Raw genomic sequence first — 22,644 nt, forward strand, 5'->3', positions numbered from 1 at the left:
ACTCTGAACAGATGCAGAGGACTACAGGAAGATTCTGCTAGGTCAACTTTAAAAGAATTGACCAGTTCAACATGCATCATAAGCTGACATTACAGGTTGGAGAGACAGAACCAAGGTGATGCTAGAAGAGATTCTAGATAGAGAATAAGCTACCTCCCAGGCCATTCGTGGCTACAGAATCATGAAAACGCTAGGCGAGAGGAATTCAGTTCAATGCTAGAACCAGCTTATATTTGTATGTAAGTTGTGATTTGTCATTATATTCATACTTTAACAAGAATGAGTTGGATATAATTTGTAGGTTTAGTTCTTCTCAGTAGAGTATGCATTTATCCTTATATAAAGTCTAGAGTTGAAGAGAACCCATTCAGGTGACATTTAGCACCTGTGAAATTAAAGAAAACAAGCCAGCCCCAAGCCTAGTCCATAGAAATCCTGCCACCCTGGGGAACCAGAGAGGGGTCCAGATGCCCTCCCTGATACCGCAACTCTTATAAAACTCATAAAGATGTTATGCCACTTAGGAGGTAGTAACTGTATACCTGCTATTTAAAAACTATATTAAATAAGTAAATGTGGCATTTAAAAAGCATAAACACGTTTATGATAAAACCAATGACTCTATCATTTCAAAGCCAATGCAAAATTATTCAGATCTGCCCTTCCCCAATTAGTGTTAATTCCTATTAATATAATCTAACAGGACTTAATTTCCTCAGTTATAATTAAAGCAATTGTGAAGAGATTGAGTTAAGAATTATCTAAACTGACAAAAGACAAAATTGTAGTTGAAAGATTGAACACGGGGAGATTTTTGAAATAGGAAACTTTTCGTTTCTTTTCTTTTTTTGAGACGGAGTCTCACTCTGTCACCCAGGCTGGAGTGCAGTGGCACAGTCTCAGCTCACTGCAACCTCCATCTCCCGTTTTCAAATGATTCTCCTGCCTCAGCCTCCTGAGTAGCTGGGATTACACGTGCCCGCCACTACATGCAGGTAATTTTCATATTTTCAGTAGAGACATGGTTTCACCATGTTGGTGAGGCTAGTCTCAAACTCCTGACCTTGTGATCCACCCGCCTTAGCCTCTCAAAGTGATGGAATTACAGGCATGAGCCACCACACCCAGCTGGAAACTATTTTTATAAATCTCTACTCAGTCACTTACTGGCTGGTGTGAACTTGACACATTTTTTAGCCTCTCTAAACTTTATTTTCCCTGCGTTTAAAACAAGGAGAGTAGTTTACGATACACGGTTTTGTTCATTTAAAAGGCGAGCTTTGCATGACATCTTGCATAGGGGCCATCACAGAATAGATGTACAATAGTAGGACACTGTCCTCACAAAATGTATGGAGAATCGCCTAAGAACCAGGTACTGTTCTAGAGGCCAAATATGTTTTCAGTGATCACATTCATTTTCCATAAACTAATAAAACCTACAAAATACATCTTTATGATCAGATTGTTAGGTTTTCCAGGAAAATAAAATATTAAAAGAGAATGTTGTATTTTGTTACTCACGTACACAGAGAACAAATTACTTTCACTAATTCTAACTTTTTTGGAATCTTTATGGTTACGTTTTTCTTTTTTCAGAACTCATGATCACAAACAAAAGTTATGAACAGACAGATCACAGAAAAGGAGATGCAAATGGATTTTTTTTAATGTATGAAAAGATGCCGGACTTCACTTTTTTTTTTTTTTTTTTGAGACTCAGTTTTGCTCAGTTGCCCAGGCTGGAGCACAATGGCACAATCTTGGCTCACTACAACCTCTACGTCCTGGGTTCCAGCAATTCTCCTGTCTCAGCCTCCCAAATAGCTGGGACTACAGACGCCCACCACCACACCCAGCTAATTTTTGTATTATCAGTAGAAATGAGGTTTCACCATGTTGGCCAGGCTGGTCTTGAACTCCTGACCTCAGGTTATCCACCCACCTGGGCCTCCCAAAGTGCTGGGGTTACAGGTGTGAGCCACTGTACCTGGACTGGACTTTGCTTATAACAAAAGAAATGCAAATTAAAACTCACTGAAATGCCTTCTCACCTATCAGGTTGACAGAGATAAAAAAGCGTGATGACACAGACAAAGAGCATAATGAGAGGGAATGATGGGGGAACTGTGTTTCTGACACGAAGGTGATACACAGGTATTAGGAGAGAATATTGTGCAATCTTCTAGAGGCAATTCTGTAACATTTATCAAATTTCAAATGCATTGTTTTACCCTTTAAGCCAGGGATTCTATTCTCTTTACTTACCTTGCATGTTCAAGGACATTTGTTATAGCATTGCAAAGCAAAAGATCAGAAATCACCTAAATATCCATCAATAGAAAATGTTTAAAATCTTAAATTTAAATTTAAAATAACACATTTCAGGATAAATCCATGCAACAGAATGCAATAAAGCTATAAAAAACAAATAAGAAAGCCCTTTGTGAACTGAAATGGAATACATTTTTTTAAAAAGTGGGGGGAAGGCAAAGGGACAGAGGAGTCTGTAATATGCTAACATGTAGATAAATATATTAACATATTTGTGTATTTATAAAATATATCTGGAAATTTGAAAAAAATGGTTATTGTTGCTGGAAGATGGTAGTGATAATATGGACCTCATTTTATACATTTTGTGTTTTGAACCTTTTATATGCACTAAGATTTTAAGATAAAAAAATCAGAAAACTATGCAACAACCTAAAAATTAAATAAATTAAGTGATAATGAAATATTATATGTAATAGGTGCCTATACAGATGGCCTTCTGTATCCAATTATAAGTAATCTAGACATGATTTAGAATATACAAAAGGATGTTCATATCTTATATGCAAATTTTATATAAGGGACTTGAGTAGCCACAAATTTTGGTACACATGGAGGGGTCCTAGAACTAATGCCCTCAAGATATTGAGGGACAACTATAATTGCAACTGTATAAAACATGCAAGAATATGAAAAGAAACAAAAAGAAAAATTGAGATGGAATTACAGGCATTTAAAAACTTTTTTCACCAATATTTCTGTAATTACAAATGATCTAAAAATCATAAAACCACTAAAAATAAAAATTTCACACAAAACAATGTTATTTTAATTTTAAAAAATCTTAGTCTAATTATGATTTTTCTTATTCAAAGAAAAGCAAAATGGATTTATCTTTAAATGCTTCACTTTTGTGAAGAAAAAAGCAATGCCCTATTGATATGGTTTGGCTGTGTCCCCACCCAAATCTCATCTTGAATTTTAGGTCCCACAATCCCACATGTTGTGGGAGGGACTCAGTGAAATGTAACTGAATCATGGGTGTGGGTCTTTTCTGTGCTGTTCTCATGATAGTGAATCATTCTCATGAGATCTGATGGTTTTATAAATGAGAGTTTTCCTGCACAAGTTCCTTCTTGTCTGCCACCACGTAAGATGTGCCTTTCACCTTCCACCATGATCATGAGGACTCCCCAGCCATGTGGTACTGTGAGTTCATTAAACCTCTTTTTCTTTATAAATTACTCAGCCTTGGGTATGTCGTTACCAGCAGCATGAAAACAGACTAATACACCTGTCCTTCTTTTTTTTATTTCAACTAAATTCACTCTAACTCAGAATTGTTTATACTCGTAATTTTGAGCTTCTGATTTCACTAACTTTGTTGCAGCCTGGAACAGCAGACTTGAGGGAATGTGTTCTTTTTCTGGGTCCACAAGGGGGCGTAGTTTTAAGGGCAGGAACTTCCCAGCACCATGCCCCTCTCCCATCTCTTTCCATCTGGGAGATTTAATGGTCTCTGCTTTAATTTTCGCAACCAAAAGTCAATCACTCCAGCAGAAGTTCTAAGGAACTCCTTTCATTGGTCAGGGGTCTTAGAGAAGGTGGGAGTTCCTCCCAGGTGAAAAGTCCTCTTCTTCCACAACCCTTCGGACTCCAGGTTTGGATCCCCTTCCACATACTCTTTCTCTCTTGTGGAAGCTTTCTTTCTTCCTCTCCTTTTTTATCTTTCTCTACCTAAATAAGTCACTTCCTTACAAACACTTTTGGAGTCCAGTATTTACTTTACAAGCTCACCTGCTGTGTTCCCCTCTCTCATTCTTGAGAGAGTGGGAGACCAAGAAGCTTGGAGAAACGTCCTCTCAGGGGAGCTGAGGGCTCCCCTGAACCCCTGAACCCCAACAGCCTCAGAAGAGCTCTTACAGGGTTAACTTAGGGTAGTTTATCAACTACGGGTGATTTTAGAAATTTATTTTCTCCTGATACATATTTCTAAATTAATGAACCTATTTTTTACAGTGATTAGTAATAAAACCATTGTATGTTTTATTACATTTAGAATGTCAACGTACAAGGTGGAAAATAGGCATTAGCTGCTCTGTATTAATCATGGAACCTATGGACCCCCCAGCCACAGAGGAATTGAAGGAACTTAGAACTCACCAAATGTACTTTCAAAAAGGATAACATCCAAGTATACTCTTAAGAATAGCATCTTTAGGAATTGGGAAGAAAATTACCACTATGTAACACAGTTTCTTTCTTAGCATTTAAATAACTTTACAGTCTGTTGGTTTCCTTTCTTTTTTTTCTTTTCTGGATTATATCTAAATTTAATATTGAAGACAGCACTTAGCATTTCTCTGGCCTAATCTTATTTTCCATGATAAATGTGTGCATTTGCTTCAATTACCTTAGGAATTACTAGAGATTGCTTCAGAGTTTTTCCTGCACTTTAATGTTCTGCCTTCTTTTGCTCATTATTGTGATCACATACAGTTTTGTAGCTCCATTGCTTGAAGAGATTTCACAAAAAAATAATTTTAATAAATGTCATGTACAGTATATTTGCATGAATTGCCTCGTGAATTTGAAATTCCAGAAGCTATAACTCTGTTAACTGAAATGCTTTAACCTGGATCTCAATATGTGAAAAATCATTTAAGGCTGAATTGGCTTCAGCATGTAACTCTTTGAAAATAGCCTAAAGTAACTATGAGTTCTGGAACTAGTGCCAAACATTGTTCATTCTGTGCCTTTAAAGAAAGGCTGTGGCTTTTTGTTTGTTAATACGTATATGATACATACTACTAAAGAAAAATAAAATTTTAACATTAAGTACATTAAAAGCAATGAAGACAAAGATGATTAAACGTCTTATCTCTCTGAACCATGTTAAGTCATGAGATTTCTCTTCCATCAAGTCACAATGTGAGCTGCTACCCTAAAGCAGAAAGAGAAATATGACTGAAGAGATATCCCTACTGCGGTCCGGGTATGGTGGCTCACCCAATGCTTTGGGAGGCCAAGGTGGGAGGACTGCTTGAGGCTATGAGTTCTGAGACCGGCCTAGGCAACATAGTAAGACCTCATCCCCTCAAAAATAAAAATAAAAAAAGCTGAGCATTGGGGTATGTGGCTATGGTCCTAGCTACCTGGGAGGCTGAGTCAGGAGGATCACTTGAACCCAGAAGTATGAGGCTGCAGTGATCTATGATCACCACCAGATCAGGTCAGGAGACCCACACTTTGCACAATGGGAAGCAGAAGCTCCACATGGTTCAATTACATACCCAAGATTGCCCTGGTTTGTACCAGATAAAACCGATTGACTTGTAATCCAGTACTCTTTTCCTATGTCATGAAGCCCCACAAAAGTGTAGAAAAACAAACCTCTGGCTGGACACAGTGGCTCACGCCTGTAATCCCAGCACTTTGGGAAGCTGAGGCCAGAGGATCACTTGAGGTCAGGAGTTCAAGACTAACCTGGCCAACATGGTGAAACCCCATCTCTACTCAAAATACAAAAATTAGCGAGACGCAGGGGCACATGCCTGATATCCCAGCTACTTGGGAGGCTGAGGCAGGGGAATCACTTAAACTCAGGAGGCAGAGGTTGTGTTGAGCCAAAATTGCACTACTGCATTCCAGCCTAGGCGAACAGAGTGAGACGCTGTCTCAGAAAAAGAAAAGAAAAGAAAAACAAACTTCTCTAAACTGATGGTTTGAAGATGCAGTATAAATGCTATATATGGACTAAACTGTGTTCCCCCAAAATCCATATGTTGAAGCCCTAACCCACAGTGTGACTGTATTTGGAGATGGGGCCTAGAAGGAGGTAATTAAGGTTTAATGAGGTCAGAATGGTAGGGCCCTGGATTTGTGTTCTCATAAAAAGAGGCACCAGAGAGTTTATGCTCTCTACCTCCACTATGTGAGGACACAGCTAGAAGGCTCAGGAAGAGTCTTCACCAGGAACCAACTCAGTGGACACCTTGGTCTTAGACTTCCCAGTCTCTAGAACTGTGAGATATAAATTTCTGTTGTTTAAGCCATCTAATCTGTGGTCTTTCATTATGCCAACCTGGGCAGACTAAGACACATTGCTAAGATTAACATTAAGGTGAGGAAAATTCTGGAAAAAACAGAGAGTCTTTGGATACCATACAATCTAACTGAATAATAATATAAACTCAAAACACTGGCAAAATAAAAAAGGAGAAGAGGTGAAATTTCTTCTCATAATTGCTCCAAAACTATCTATTCAAGGCATACAATTCAGAAGACAGACGGGGTTAAAATAGATGATAGTGAGTTAAGTATCTGTAAAGCAGAAGCATTGTTGGGGATCGGCCGCTGAAACATGAATGTTTATGTGTCTAAATCTCCTACACCAACTTCATTGAGCTGTACTTAGAAAAGCAGCCCCTCACATCCAAGAGCTGGCCTGGTGCTACCAACCAGGACTTGATGTTCCCCTGTTGGACATAAACAATCTCACAGAAGATCGACAGCAGACAAGGCCACCCTGTGACCATGACGCATCAGGGCAAAAACAAGACAATTCCATAAGTCTGTGTGAGCAGAGACAAATTAGGAATGTTGTCCAAGCCACAAGTGCATGACATCCCCTTTCCCGGCTCATATGAGCATTTGCTGCTGTTATACCCGTTATATTAACTTCAGTCTAGTCTGCCCCATATCGAGATATGAATTACTCTATCAAGATACCCAATCATAGAGTGATCCTGCTTGCTGACAACATCCAATTTAGAGCAAAGCTTCTGAAAGTCCTCCCTAAACCACCTAGTACAAGCCCAAATCCTTTCTGTCTTTTTCAACACCCACTGGCTGAGACTTTCCACAGTCCTCCATTCTCTCCCTACAAGGAGTAACAGACCAATGTATTCAACTATACTGTGTTCCTAGAAGTCACAGGCTAGATAGCACTGGCTAGGGTAGCTGAACAATGTGGCTTTGACTCATACTGTCCCATTTTGTTTGTCTTAGAAAAGTTCACCGGGGGTGAATCTACTTTAAAAACTAAAGGCCAGGCACAGTGGCTCATACCTGTAATCCCAGCACTTTGGGAGGCTGAGGCGTGTAGATCATGAGGCTAGGAGTTCTAGACCATCCTGGCCAATATGGTGAAGCCCCATCTCTACTAAAATTATAAAAATTAGCCAGGTGTAGTGGCTCACACCTGTAGTCCCAGCTACTCGGGAGGTTGAGGCAGAAGAATCACTTGAACTAAGGAGGCAGAGGTTGCAGTGAGCCAAAATCATACCATTGCACTCCAGTCTGAGCAACAGAGCAAGACTCTGCCTCCAAAAAAAAAAAGGCTCAGAATTGTAAATTTTACAATCCCGTTGTCAAATTTTGTTCAGTTTTGTTTTTGTTTTTGAGACAAGGTCTCGCCCTGTTGTCCAGGCTGGGGTGCAGTGACACAATCATGGCTCACTGCAGCCTCAACCTCCCAGGCTCAAGTGATCCTCCCACCACAGCCTCCCAAGTAACTGGGACCACAGGTGCATGCTACCATGCCCAGCTAATTTCTAAAGTTTTTTTGTCAGAGACAAGGTCTCACAATGTTGCCCAGGCTGGTTTTGAACTCCTAGGCCCAAGTGATTCTCCTGCCTCAGCCTCCCAGAGTGCTGGGATTACAGTCAGGAGTCACCCTGCCTGGCAGTTTTCTTCTTTTGTTTTAAAGTGAGACAGAAATCAGACTGATATACCAAAGGCATTCATCACACTGAAATTTAAACAACTGTGAGCTCCTGCAGTCAACAGCAATCCTATTTACTGTCTGTATTATTACATGTCAGAGGTATGACTCAGATTAACAAATTAAGTGGCCTCAAATGTGGATTTCTGTATTAATGCCATCGATAAAGGCATTTGTCATTTTTTGCTCATATTGGCCGTGAAAGGGGATGTCATGCATCCTGTGGCTTGGACAACGTGCATAATTTGTCTGTGCTCAGACACGGTTATGGAGTTATCTTGTTTTTGTCCTGATAGTCATGGTCACAGAGTGGCCTTGTCTGCTGTCGATGTTCGGTGAGATTGTTTATGTCCAACAGGGGGACATAAAGGCCTCGTCGACAGCCCTAGGCCAGCTCTTGGATGTCAGGGGCTACTTTTCTTCTTTCTCAAGTAAACCTCACTCAAGTTGGCAGAGGAGGTTTAAATGTCCAGCACCCCTTCTCCATACTCCTCCCCTTTTCTGGATAAGAGAACCTCTCTTTCCTACAGGTAACACATTGAAGGTGGTTTGTGTGGACTAATGCACCTCAACAACATTCATTTAGCCAGTGAAAAATTATTTATTATTAGGCTATTATAGGAATTCTCCAGTGGATTGTAAACTCTTGTTTAAGATCATCCAAAAGTGAACCATCCCTGAAGTATGCGTTCTGATTAGGGCCTTCAAATGCTATCTGACCATCCCTAGGGTATAGATTGAAATTAATTTACATTTGCACACATCACATTGTTCACACAGAGAATAAAACACCACCAACCCTTAATCATATGGAAAAAAATAAATCTGATGTATTATCTAGAAAATTTTCATGCATTTTGAGTCTTTGAACATACCACAAAGATGGGATCATTGGCGGCTGAATGTGGCAAAGCGTTTGTCCCGTTCAGGAAGGAATGCACCAAATTATGAAGGCTCATCACTTGAGAATCCAGAGTCCCATCTGCTTTATCAAACCCTTCCAAGGCATTCCTGGGAGAAACAAGTGTGTCAATGACAACAGGCAATGACTGATAAAGGTCTCTTTTTTGTTGTTTTCAGTCTAGATGGTAGTTTTCTAATTTGAGGTTGAGTAGGGATATGGGAAGCTCTATCATAGCAAATCAACATAGAATTAGCCCCAACTCTTAATGATAATCCTCTGTAAGGGGAGAGAACTCTTCATCAATGCTATTTCTGAATTATACCTCTTTTGTGTACTGTATGGCATCCTTCATACCCGTCTCTCATGCCCTTGGAGAGCAGGCTCTGTGTTTTCTTCAGATATTTATTGCCAGGGTTCAGTACCATGCCCAGCACATAGTCTGTGATCAATAATCTTTTTTAAATTTAGCATATAATCTGATATTTATATTTCTCAACCAAATAGACCTTCAGCTTGACTGGAGGTCCAACTACTCAGGAGGCCGAGGTAGGAGGATCACTTGAGCCCAGGAATTTGAGGTTACAGTTAGTCATGATTGCACCACTGCACTCTAGCCTGGGTGACACAGTGAGACCCTGCCTCTAAAAAAAAGAAAAAAGAAAAAATTTTCTACCACCATAAAAAGACTTTAAGAATTATGAGAAATATATGTATAAGTAAGATTTTATTTATTTATTTTTTGAGATGGAGTCTTGCTCAGTGGCCAGGCTGGAGTGCAGTGGTGCAATCTCGGCTCACTGCAACCTCCGCCTCCTGGGTTCAAGCGATTATTCCGCCTCAGCCTCCCGATTAACTGGGACCACAGGCGCGTGCCACTGCACCCGGCTAATTTTTGTATTTTTTAAGTAGAGACGGGATTTCACCATATTGGCCAGGATGGTTTCGATCTCTTGACCTCATGATCCGCCCACCTCGGCCTCTCAAAGTGCTGGGATTTACAGGCGTGAGCCACCACGCCCGGCATATAGATAAGATTTTAAACAAAGATGGGTCCAAAAGAAGAGTGGTAGATAGATTAATGATCTCCAAAACTGGATTCTCTCTCTCTTTTAACTGTGTATAAATTACACAATTCATATGGGGCCAGGGCAAGGTAGGCTGCACTCAAATGTAGAGGTTGTGCTAAGTGTAGCATGGCTCAGAGTCTGCTGGGGCCGGACACAGCCTTCAGAGTAGGGTCAACGGTGTGCAAAAGGTAACATTTGATGCCGTTTTGAAAAGGAACATGCATTAGTTTTTTGTCATGACAAAAGTGCTGTTGAAATAGATTGCAGTCCCTATATGTTTGAGGTAGGGGAGTTGTTCTCAAAATGCCATGCTCAGACCACCATAACTGGGATTGTTTGGGATTTGGTTAGAAATGCAGATGGTTAAGACACAACCTACACCTACTGAATCAGAAACTCTGGGAGCAGGGCATGAAATATGTGTTTTTCTTTAGTAAATGTCAGATGTGCTTAAATTCTAGGCCTATCTCTACAGTACATACAACCACACCCAGCTATTTTTTTATTTTTATTTTTTGTAGAGACAGGGTCTTGCTGTGTTTTCCAGTAGCCTCAAAATCCTGGCCTCAAGCAGTCTTCCTGCATTGGCCTCTCAAAGCTCTAGGATTACAGGCATAAGCAGTATGCCCAACTTGTAGTGGAAGATTAATAGTTGGTTTTTAAATGTTAAGTATTGTAATGTCATTGCTGTGCTATAATTTGAGTTGAATTTAGTCAGCAATACTCTTCTGAGATCTCAGACCCCACTATTAAGGTCTGCGGCTGATAAATTTCTAATATCAACATTTTGAAAAATAAGAAATAAAAGAGAAAGACCATGGGCATTGAAAAAACACTGTATTGGCCAGGCACGGTGGCTCATGCCTGTCATCCCAACACTTTGGGAGGCTGAGGCAGGAGGATCACAAGGTCAAGAGATCGAGACCATCCTTGTTAACATGGTGAAACCCCATCTCTACTAAAAATTTAAAAATTAGCTGGGTGTGGTGGTGTGTGCCTGTAGTCCCAGCCACTCGGGAGGCTGAGGCAGGAGAACCACTTGAAACAGGGAGGCAGAGGTTTCGGTGAGCTGAGATCACGCCACTGCACTCCAGCCTGGTGACAGAGCAAGACTCTGTCTCAAAAAAAAAAAAAACCTATATTTAATGAAGTACCCTGGTTCTGAAGACAGGACCTATAAATACAGAAATACAAAAGATGGTTTTGAACAACTAAGTTAGAAGGTATTAAAACCACATTGTTAGTCATGGTAGATGGGTAAAGACTTTCCACACACCAATTTCTTGCTAGCTTCTCTTATCAAGCCTTTCTCCCTCACTTAGCTTTGCAAATAACCCCCAAAACCTGGGTTTCCTTCCAGATCATTATAGCCACAGGCATGAAAACTTGTCGTGCAAATGCAGGTCCAGCAGAGCTCAGCACCCACCTGAAGCTGAAGGTAGAGTTCTGGAAGAAGGGAGGATTGTCAAACTTCTGGAGAGACAGGCAATCTCGTATGTCTTTTAAGGTTGGCAATTTCTCGCCATTTCTTCTCATTTGATTTCTTCTCAGCAAACCTTCATAGGTTCCATTGCACAAGGTGACTCGCTGGTTGTAGTCATCCAAGCTAAGATTTGTAATAAGATTTAAAATAATATGTCTTGGCTGGGCACGGTGGCTCACACCTGTAATCCCAGCACTTTGGGAGGCCGAGGCAGGTGGATCCCTTAAGGCCAGAAGTTCAAGACCAGCTTGGCCAATAGGGCAAAACCCCATCTCTACTAAAAATACAAAAATCAGCTGGGCATGGTGGCAGGTGCCTGTAGTCCCAGCTACTTGGGAGGCTGAGGCAGAAGAATCGCTTGAACCCAGGATGCAGAGGCTACAGTGAATGGAGATCATGCCTCTGCACTCCAGCCTTGGTGACAGAGTGAGACCCTGTCTCAAGAAAAAAAATAAATAATAATAATAATAATAATAATAATAATATGTCTTAACTCATGGATGGTATTATAAATTTGGGTCAAGCAAACCAATCAGGGTCACAATCATGATCAAATTTTATTATAATTACTTTACCAGAGTTAATAGTATGTGGTAAAAGTACTATGCCTGAAAGTCATTATGGGTTGAGAAGTTTCAAAAATGTAGATGCACAAAATATAGATATGGGCATAAATATGAATAATCATTACCATTCTATCGGAAAGACAGTGAGGGGGTTTGTAAGACAAGATGACTCCTATTGTGTGCATTTGAAAGCTGAGTAATTGAAGGGAGAAAAGGGGGGTTCATCTCATGCTGAGCTAAGCCAGTTTTGACAGAAGTGATATATAAAGTTACGAAAGCATTTTGGGCAAACAGGGGAGGTCAAATTCAAAGTAGATGAAAGTACACAAAGGGGAGATATTAGGAGAAATGCTGTGTTGGAAAACATTCCAAGGTAGCAGAATATCAATAGCTATGTGCTCAGCGTGGGACTCAGAAGGTCCCATGTCCGTAAAACATTATGTCCCACATGCCAGCTGTGGCCTGGATTCCACCATCAGAATAGTATTTCTTTTTTTTTTTAGAGACAGAATCTCACTCTGCCGCCGAGGCTGGAGTGCAATGACATGATCTCAGCTCACTGTGGCCTCCCTTTCCCGGGTTCTAGCAATTCTTCTGCCTCAGCCTCCTGAATAGCTGACTACAGGTGCATGCCACCAGGCCTGGCTAATTTTTTGTATTTTAGTAGAGACAGGGTTTCACCATGTTGCTTAGGCTGGTCTTGAACTCCTGAGCTCAAGCAATCCACCCACCTCAGTCTCCCAAAGTACTAGGATTACAGGTATGAACCACCGTGCCCTGCCCAGAATATATTTCTTTATTTTATTTGTTTTTTCTTTTTTTATTTAGAGATAGGGTCTTACCCTGCTTTATAGGCTAGAGTGCAGTGGCACGATCACAGTTGACTGCAGACTTGAACTCCTGGGCTTAAGCAATCCTCTTGCCTCAGCCTCCCCAGTAGCTGGGACTACAGGTTGGCATCACCACAACTGGCTAACTTTTCTTTTTTGAGATCGAGTCTCGCTCTGTAGCCCAGGCAGGAGTGCAATGGCGCACTGCAAGCTCCGCCTTCTGGGTTCAAGCAATGCTGTCTCAGCCTCCCAATTAGTTGGGACTATAGCCACATGCCACCACGACCAGCTAATTTTTGTATTTTTAGTAGAGACAAGGTTTCACCATGTTGGTCAGGCTGGTCTTGAATCCTTGACCTCAGGTGATCCACTCACCTCGGCTTCCCAAAGTGGTGGGATTACAGGTGTGAGCCACCGTGCCCAGCTGGGCTAACTTTTTAAACTTTATGTAGAGACAGGGTTTTACTACATTGCCCAGGCTGGTCTGGAATCCTAGCCTCAAGTGATCCTCCTGCCTCAGTGTCCCAAAATGCAGACCATTATTTCACCAGTAGAGATCAAAATTGAAAGATGTTATTGTGAGGGTTTTAATGAATTAGTGGTAGCACTGAGTATGTGAGAATAGAATCAGCACATCCACAGGGATGAAAGAGGCCAGGACCTAAACACTAAGCAAAGAAAGGTCTCCAAGGCCTCCCAGGCAGCATTTCCTAAAGCGGATTCCAAAGGGATGTTCCGTGAAGTAAGAGTTCCAGGGTCAGGTAAGTTTAGGCTCCCCTTGAAAAAGAATAACACATTTATCTAAGGAAGGCTTGAAGACATTCCAAAAATTAAAAAAAAAAAATTAACTCTGTCTTCTCTAAATTTACTTGATGACAGAAATCTCTTTTCACATACATCCACTAATATCCCAAGGTATCGCAGTAAATGGCACTTGATGGGATGAAGCTCAGACACGGAAAATGGGCTGATGATGTCCCTACTCATGGAGCACTGTTCTGAGCACTGCAGGAAATGTACAGCATGTGAAAGACGAAGTTCCTGCTAGCTGGGCATGGGCCCCTCAAAACGCACACCTGCCCAGGCTCAGGGTGGTGGCAGTGAAGCCTGGGGACTGAGGGAGCCAGAGCTCTGTGCCCTGGAGCATTCTAAGGACGTGGGAGGCAAGGCAGAGCAGTGGGGTTAAAAACATGGGGATTTTAAAGGAAAAAAATGAATAAAGGAAGGTGAGGAGCCTCTTGGGAAATCTTTTGCTGAAATGTGTTCTGGGAAAGAGAAACAAATTCAAAGAGTCTTTGAGGACAGAACTCTTTGTGGGCTACAGTCCAGGCCACTGACCTGTGTATGTAGTCTTTTCCCTTTATTACAGTACTTCTCACACTTAATTGTAATTTACTTACAAGACATCTATCTTTGTTAACTAATACAAGATAATATTCAAAAGGGAGGTTTTATTTCATTCATCTTTGTATTCCCAGCAGTACCACATCATGTAGGATATGATTGGTGCTTAGAAAATGTTGACTGAATGCAGGAACTACTCTTAATTTGATTAGGCTGGTGCAAAAGTAATTTCAGTTTTTGCTATTACTTTTAATGGCAAAACCCGCAATTACATTTGCGCTAACCTGATCTCAAAATGATGGCCAAGTATAATCAATTCACAAATGTGATTCTGATATATATATATATATATATATATTTTTTAAAGAGTTTAGAATTTTTGAAATCCCACCTCCAACAGGAAAACTGTTTCCAGAAACATGTAAATAGAGCTCCACATGCATAATAAACAGAAGTATAAAGTGACTTCACCTCTCAGACATCAGAAAAGACTGTCTCTGGATATCATTGCAGGTACGGGAGCCATTACCTATCACAGACCGTTTCCCAGCTGGAGAATCTTGAGTTCTGACTAATCAGAGTCGGATCATCTGGTCTTGCTGCCCCAAACAGCTGGTCTGTACACACATCACACTCATTCCTCCCAGTGGCAAAGTTCCAGTAGGGCAAAGCAAAAGACTCATTGCCAATGAGTCGCTAAAAGCAAAGGGAAGGCCTAGTCATTTAATCCATGCTATCAGGTACAACAAGAATGTATACAAGGCAAAGACTGATATGTGTCTCAACCAAATGTCTGCCAAGATTAGGAGTACCAGATGGATAAATGAAGAAATTGTGACATAGATCAGCATGTGTATATAATATCTACACACACATACACACACGCACACACATATACTGTATATAATGGAATATTATTCAGCCTTTAAAAAGGAGATGATCACATTTGTAACAACATGGGTGAATCTAGAAGATAGTATACCATGTGAAATAAGCCAGACACAGAAAGAAGAACACTGCATGATCTCACTTATTTGTTGAATCTAAAGAAAAGAAGAAAAAATAAAAAGAAACAATGAATACATAGAAAGACAGTCACCTAGTAGTTACAAAGGGCTGGGAGAAATGGGAAGATACAGGCTGAAAGGTGCAAAGGTGCAGTTATGTGGGATAAATAAGTCTAGAGGTCTGACACTATAGTTAAGGTTGTATTGTATATTGGTAATTTTCCAAGAGAGGAGACTTTAGGTACTCTTACCACACACACAAAAAAAGATATCTCTACGTGATGCTAGGTATGTTACCTTGCTTTAGTGTAGTAATCACTCTACTTAATCTTGTATGTATGTCAAGATAAGTATATCAAAATTCATATTGTATGCCTTAAATATATACAATAAATTTTAAAAAATATTAAAAGTACTAAATGCATAGTTTTGACCTACCTGGAGATCTCTTTCCAGACACAGCAAATGGTACCGGTGCCAGGTAACAAAAGCAGGTCCTCGATGTGAGAAATCTATGGCCTTGTAGGGGCGTCCTGGTCCTGAAACAATTGGGAAACATATTAGAGATGACAGAAGAGAATTTTTAAAATGTTAAACCTTACCTGGGCTGTATCTGTAGAGTCCATGATGTTTCATAGTAGTAAGAAAAAAAGTTTGTTGTTATTTATCTCTCCAAAAGCAACAGTAATGACATGAATGACAAAGGAATTTCAGAAGTAATAGTACTTTTAGGATAAACCCTCCATTATCTCTCAAAAGGTTGATTTCTAGCAGAGATCTGGGAAATTCAGGTGACTTTCAGTGTTGGGAGCCCCTGACACATATTTAATTGTAAGCAACAATCCATTCAGGTGAAATAGACTATCCAAAAGTTCGTGTCCTTTGTAGGGACATGGATGAACCTGGAAACCATCATACTCAACAAACTGACACAAGAACAGAAAGCCCAATACCATATGTTCTCACTCATAGGTGGGTGTCGAACAACAAGAACATGTGGACTCAGGGAGAGGAGCATCACACACTGGGGGCAGTTGAGGTGGGGACGGGGAGAGACATCGGGGGATGGAGAGGGAGGAGGGATGGGGAGGGAGGGGGGGTGGGGAGGGATAACATGGGGAGAAATGCCAGATATAGTATGCACCTAAAGTAAAATAAATAAATTTTTAAAAATAAAAATTAAAAAAAGATTATTAAGACCTAAATGAAATGTATTTTTAAAAGTTATTTGCTAACCTATGCTTCACAAATGTATAAATTTAAAAGAGAGGGATTAGTTAATAATATTATAACTTCAACTGCGCTTAGTCCTAATGCAGCATTTATGTAACCAAAAAGAGCTTTCATGTATTTTGCCCCACCCAACAGTCTGTTATAACTGCCAGCTGACAAGCATTGTCGCTGAGACTAGAAGGCAGAAAAATCCATTCAAGCCAAGTAGGCTGGCCACCGGAACTGCCAATTTCAGTGAAAAGCTCTGGACGATTTAATGACCTCCTTGTTGCCTGGTCCATCCTTCTTCCCTTTTTCATAACAGCTTTGATGGTTATGTAGAAACTTTAGCTAACTTTAGTTCTTGTTCAAAATACCTACAATAACTTCAGAGAGCTGAACAGACATGAATATAAATTCAATCCCTAGCTATGACTGGAAACTATCATTTTCTTTTCCTCTTGAGAGACTACCCTCTCATAAAGCAAAAATTCCTCAGAGTGACGACAGGAAAACTATAAAGGTTGATAGCCAAAAGAGCCTCCTCGTCTATCGATAAAGAAAGACGGATGCTTACCTGAAGGCAAGTTTTAAAACACTCACACTGAGAAAAGAGCTGCTGTCGCTGATGTTAGCCACACAGCCCTTTTTCATGTTTAATCCAGAGCAAGGATTCAAGTTCTCAGAACCCGACAACAAGAGGGCATCAAGTGAAGGGGAACACTGATGAGCACAAGGACGAGTACGTCCAAATCAGAATCTAGCTCTTCAAAGTGAGCTTGATGTCTTCATTCATCCTGACCCCAGTGAGGGACCCCAAAAATGGGGACAGGTGCACATACAGCCAGGCATTCAACGACTGTTATGAGAAGAATCTAGGATGGATTCAAGCCCTCCTGGAATACATTGCTGTCTATGGCTTTCTTTCGACTGAAAAATAACTAAGGACAAAGCTGAACCTACTTGATCCATGATGTTTCTGTTTGTTTGTTTGTTTGTTTGTTTGTTTGTTTTTGAGATGGAGTTTCGCTCTCCTTGCCCAGGCTAGAGTAAATGGCATGATCTCGGCTCACTGCAACCTCCACCTCCCAGGTTCAAGCGATTCTCCTGCCTCAGCCTCCCAAGTAGCTAGGATTATAGATGCCTACCACCACACCCAGCTAATTTTTTGTATTTTTAGTAGAGACGGGGTTCGCCATGTTGGTCAGGCTGGTCTTGAACTCCTGACCTCAGGTGATCCACCTGCCTCAGCCTCCTAAAGTGCTGGGATTACAGGCGTAAGCCACTGTACCTGGCAGATCCATGAAGTTTGTAACAGACAACCCCCTCATTCCAAGTCTTACCCAGGCCCCAATATTTAAGACATGGAAGGGCAGGTCACCATTTTCCCAAGCATCCAACATGACTGTGTTGCAAAGAGCTAAGCAGCAGAAACTCCACATGGCTGTGGCTAAGCTTGTGCTTTTCCTTGACAATACAACTCCAAAAATTTGGGGGTTCCGGGCCATAGAGGAGTACCATAAATGATCTGAAAAGTCTATCATGTGATAGGCTGTCTAAAATATATCCAAAGTTTATCTACCATGTGAGTTTAACAAGATACTTACTTCCAACATGAACACACTAATTCTACACAAAGAAGCTTCATGTGCCTTGGCACATGCTCAGTTAATTCCCCTAATTTGGAGAAAAGGTCAGAGAGGGCTTCCAAGGCCAGATTTGCAAATATTTTCTTCTAAAATCAAAAGGAATTTGCCTCCATCTCACCGACTCACACCTTTGATGATTAACAGCTTCATAGAGCACAGTTTACACTTTGAACCAAGAACCTACAGTAGAGAAGAGAACATTTAAAGTGTCCGCAGCCAATGCGCAGAAAGAAACTGCTTCTTTCTAACTCCAGGCAGTATTTGATAATTCTACGACTTTCACAAACCTAAGGCTGCCTTGAGGTTGCTTTCTTGTTAATTAACTTGCATGAAATTACTTCCTGCTGCCATACCCTCAACCCAATCACAAACCTGTAATAATATACCTTCTGCCAGGGAAAAAACCCACCTAATAATGTATCTCTAACAGAATAATAATGGAGCCACACGAAAAAATCATAAACACTGCAGTTGGCAAACTGCGGCTGGGTCCCATCAGGCCCGAGCAGGCCCAGCCAGTGCTGTGTGGTGATCACGTAGTCAGGGTGTATGGTCTTCTTTGCGAGATCTAGGGCGCCCAAGAACTGTTCTCTCTCCTGAGGCATCAGGGAATGGATGTCCTGCCGAATCACTGCTGGTTTCTTCTGATCGCAGTTGGGGCCGGTCCAGCCAAACTTGCAGTCTCCACAGTTATAGCCGGCAAAGTTTCCTAGTTTACAAAACAGAAAGATGGAAAGGAAGTGGGGTTATGCTGTTTGGAAGAAATTTCTGAATTTGCACTCTGAAATTTGAATGGAAGGGAAAATGAAGGTGCTTACGTGAAGGCAAAGAAAGTCAATTTTCTTCCCATGGTCTCCTCTTAAATGTTTTTATATTCAAGTAGACTAAGCACTAGAGAGTTTCCTAGAAACATGCCCAGCAAAGAAACGGGACATGAAATGTGTTGCACACTGCAATGAGCTAAGCTGCGCCCCCCAAGTCCTAACCCCCAGTATATCTCCTATGCGACTATATTTGGAGATAGTGTCTTTAAAGAGATAATTAAGGGTAAATGAGGTCATTAGGGTGGGCCCTAATCCAGTATGACTGGTGTCCTCAAAAGAAGAGGAAATTTGGACACAGTTTTAGAAGGACGACCACATGAAGGCACTGGGAGAACACAGCCATCTGCAAGCCAAGGAGAGAGGCCTCAGAGGAAACAACTCCTTGATCTCAGCCATCCAGCCTCCAGAATTGTGCGAGAGTGAATTTCAGTGTTTAAGCTGCCCGCTTTGTAGGACTTTGCTATGGCAGCCCTAGCAGACTCATGCACACACTCCTTCCTCCCAGGATCGCAGAGGTGTCTCCTCCTGCGCCTGCTCCACACCCGTACAAAGGGATAACACAGAACAGTCCATTGATTTAGAGAAGGAAGAAAAAACACAGCAAGCTAAAGATGGAACCAAAATAAATACGTGGCCCGGTGTGGTGGCTCACGTCTGTAATCCCAGCACTTTGGGAGGCAAAGGCGAGCAGATCACATGAGGTCAGGAATTTGAGACCAGCCTGGCCAACATGGTGAAACCCCCATCTCTACTAAAAACACAAAAAATTAGCTGGGTGTGGTGGTGCATGCCTGTAGTCCCAGCTACTCCAGAGGCTGAGGCAGGAGAATGGCTTGAACCCGGGAGGTGGAGGCTGCAGCGAGATCACACCATTGCACTCCAGCCTAGGTGACACAGCAAGACTCTGCCTCAAAAAAACAAAAAAATAAATACATAAATTAGCTGATTTTCAGGAATTTAGATGAAATCTCACATTTAAAAAGTTGACTTATTTCACCAAGTTGACAGCATTAAGACAAAATGAATGGAGGCTGGCAAGTCATACGGGTGAATCAGCAGCCGTGGTATCAGGAAGTGCCAAATACTGCAGGATTTCCTGTCAGCGGCGAAAAGCTCTCTGCTTTTTCAAAGCCCAGGGTTGGAGGACAGGACTGATCATATCAAGCTCTGGGCATCTGTCTGATCAGCATCTCAAGTTTAAATTATTTTAGCTTGCCCCAGACTTTTCCCTTCTTTGCCTGGCAACTTATTGCTTTGGGTATGACCCACACTTCATTCCTTAGGTTAAAGGTAAAATTGAAATATCATTAGAGCAAGAGATTGAATGAAACAAAAGGGGACAATAATGCTTATCTCCCAGAAAATTAAAGGGATCCTTATATAAAGCATTTAAAGAGGGTGACCAGCTCACTTACTCTTCCTCCGCCTCCTCCTCCTCTACCTCATGCCCTAGGCCTATTTGCTTGCTCTTTCTTCTTCCTGGAACACTTTCCCTCACTGTCTCCCTAAATTCCTCTTTGCTGCATGACCTGCTTCTCCTTTAAGCGTCACATTGGTCCTCTCTAAGGTCATTCTTGATTCCACAGGTGGGGGTCCGGGTCAGTTACTTCCTTACACTTCATACATCCCCTTTCTTCACATTTATTTACACTGACTGTAAACATCTCTACACATGTTTCAGCTCCAGGCAGCTGGAAGGCTCTGAACTCATTAACTAGGCCTCTGTTGAGCCTTCCTGAAAACAAGGGTGTGTTGAGTGAATAACAGAGGTATCGAGCACGGAGCGGATGATGCTACCTACATTTTTTCTCCCTGTTCTGTGGATTCGCAGACAAAGCAGCCTCTATAAACAATTTTGATAAACTGCAAGTTCCAAAATAGGGGTAAGTAAAAAGTACTATGTCCATAGGGAAGGGAGGGTTGCTCGGATCTCTCAAGGAAGGGAAAATTTTCCAACAGCATGAAAACAAAATGATGAACAGCACTCTGTAAGGAAAATGCACAGGCTTCCTTTTCTATAGTGGCTTTTTTGATGGTTAAAGAAAATTTCCTTAAAATGTAAGTAGGAAGAATTTTTCTTTAACTGTAATTGGTTATTTGGGTTTTTGGTTTTTTATAATGTAACATATAGCCCTCCTGCTTTGACATAGCTCAATTATCTGTACTTTTCTGTTTCAGCACTGTATGAGAACATAAGTAAAAATATTGAAGAAAGGGAAAAATTCTACTCTTCCCAAGACCAAAAATCATGTTTTTGAATAGTTTAAGTTAAACATTAAAATATATGTGGATTCCTGGAGATAAACTAATTAAATGCAAATTATTTATTTAACAAATATTAATGAAGCGGTTACTATCCCATCAGATACTATGCAAGATGCTTCAAGTTTTATGGACCTTGAAGTCTATTTTCCCTGGGGCAACTTTTAAAAACAGACTTGATTAAAACATATCACCTACTCTGGCAGCTGTTATAGGAATGGAACATTTTTTTGAGAACTGGATGAACACACTGCTGTGTCTCCAGAAGAGCAGCGACCCAGATTAAAACTCAGTTAAATTTCCAGCTACTGATAGACGACTGGAGGTAAATGTCTAGTCACCTCTCTACAGTAGAAGAGTGATTCCTTGCTTCAAAATGCTGAGAAATGTGGGCAATGATAATATAATAATCGGTTCATTGATTGTAACCCTGGTTTCGGATGTTGCTAGTGGAAGATTGCAGAGTGTCGGGGAGAGGGTAGATGGAAATTTTTTGTACTTTCTTCCCAGTTTTGATATGAACCCAAAACTGATCTGAAATAACAAAGTCTCAATGTTTAAAAATATTAATCAATAACACCCCTAAATATTGTAATAATAAATTTAATACATTCCTACATTTAAAGGCATAACATTTGTTTTTGAATGTGGGGGTCTGATTGTTGAAATTGCGTAATTCATAGCTCATGCCATGAATCTAAAGACTACTCGATTTTCTTTGCCATGATTCTTTGTAGTTGGCAGAAACAAAATAATTTTCTCTCTCCTGTATTTCTTTAACAAATAATTTATTGAATACCTACTATCTAAAAGGTAGCCAACACTAAACATGCCCTGATAGTGAGGGAGGTGTGAGTGTGCGAGGGCAGGGGAGGGTTAAATTTCTGTACTTTTGACTCACTTTTGCTGTGACCCTAACACTGCTCTAGTAACTAAGTCTATTTAAAAATACAACAATTCGGCTGTGGGCGGTGGCTCACGCCTGTAATCCCAGCACTCTGGGAGGCCGAAGCAGGTGGATCACAAGGTCAAGAGATTGAGACCATCCTGACCAACATGGTAAAACCCCGTCTCTACTAAAATACAAAAATTAGCTGGGTGTCGTGGCGCATGCCTGTAGTCCCAGCTACTCGGGAGGCCAAGGCAGGAGAATTGCTTGAACCCGGGAAACAGAGGTTGCAGTGAGCCGAGATTGTGCCACTGCACTCCAGCCTGGCACCTGGTGACAGAGCAAGACTCTGTCTCAAAAACAAAAATAAAAATAAAAATAAACAATTCAACACATCTTCTTTTATGCTACCATAGCTTTTATGTTATGAAAAACAAGCACATTCATGTGGAGAACTTAGAACCACATCTGGTATATAGTGAGCTCTATATTAAGTGTTATTATTATTACTAATATTATTAAAGACCGCTTATCAAATAGTATATCAATTGCTTGTCTTTGTATCTATCATACATATCACTATACTGTGCAATCCTTAAGAATCACAT

The 22,644-nt window shown here is 40.9% G+C and overlaps 1 protein-coding gene across 3 annotated transcripts in view; it reads right to left on the reverse strand.

Moving 5' to 3' along the window:
• The window catches only part of DCT (dopachrome tautomerase), a 43,025-nt gene that overhangs the window by 13,806 nt on the left and 6,575 nt on the right, over positions 1-22,644 (reverse strand). For 2 of the 3 annotated variants that reach the window (XM_037743891.1, XM_037743893.1), the window contains 5 exons: positions 18,471-18,770; positions 15,639-15,739; positions 14,723-14,889; positions 11,397-11,576; positions 8,875-9,010 (listed from right to left, as the gene is read on the reverse strand). In XM_037743891.1, the coding sequence (XP_037599819.1) occupies positions 8,875-9,010; positions 11,397-11,576; positions 14,723-14,889; positions 15,639-15,739; positions 18,471-18,770 (884 nt within the window). The remainder of the gene's footprint in view (positions 1-8,874; positions 9,011-11,396; positions 11,577-14,722; positions 14,890-15,638; positions 15,740-18,470; positions 18,771-22,644) is intronic. The other variant, XM_037743892.1, reaches the window with a different exon arrangement.

Source organism: Cebus imitator, unplaced genomic scaffold, assembly GCF_001604975.1.
Source record: "Cebus imitator isolate Cc_AM_T3 unplaced genomic scaffold, Cebus_imitator-1.0 Scaffold158, whole genome shotgun sequence".
In the NCBI taxonomy this organism is placed as follows: Eukaryota; Metazoa; Chordata; class Mammalia; order Primates; family Cebidae; genus Cebus; species Cebus imitator.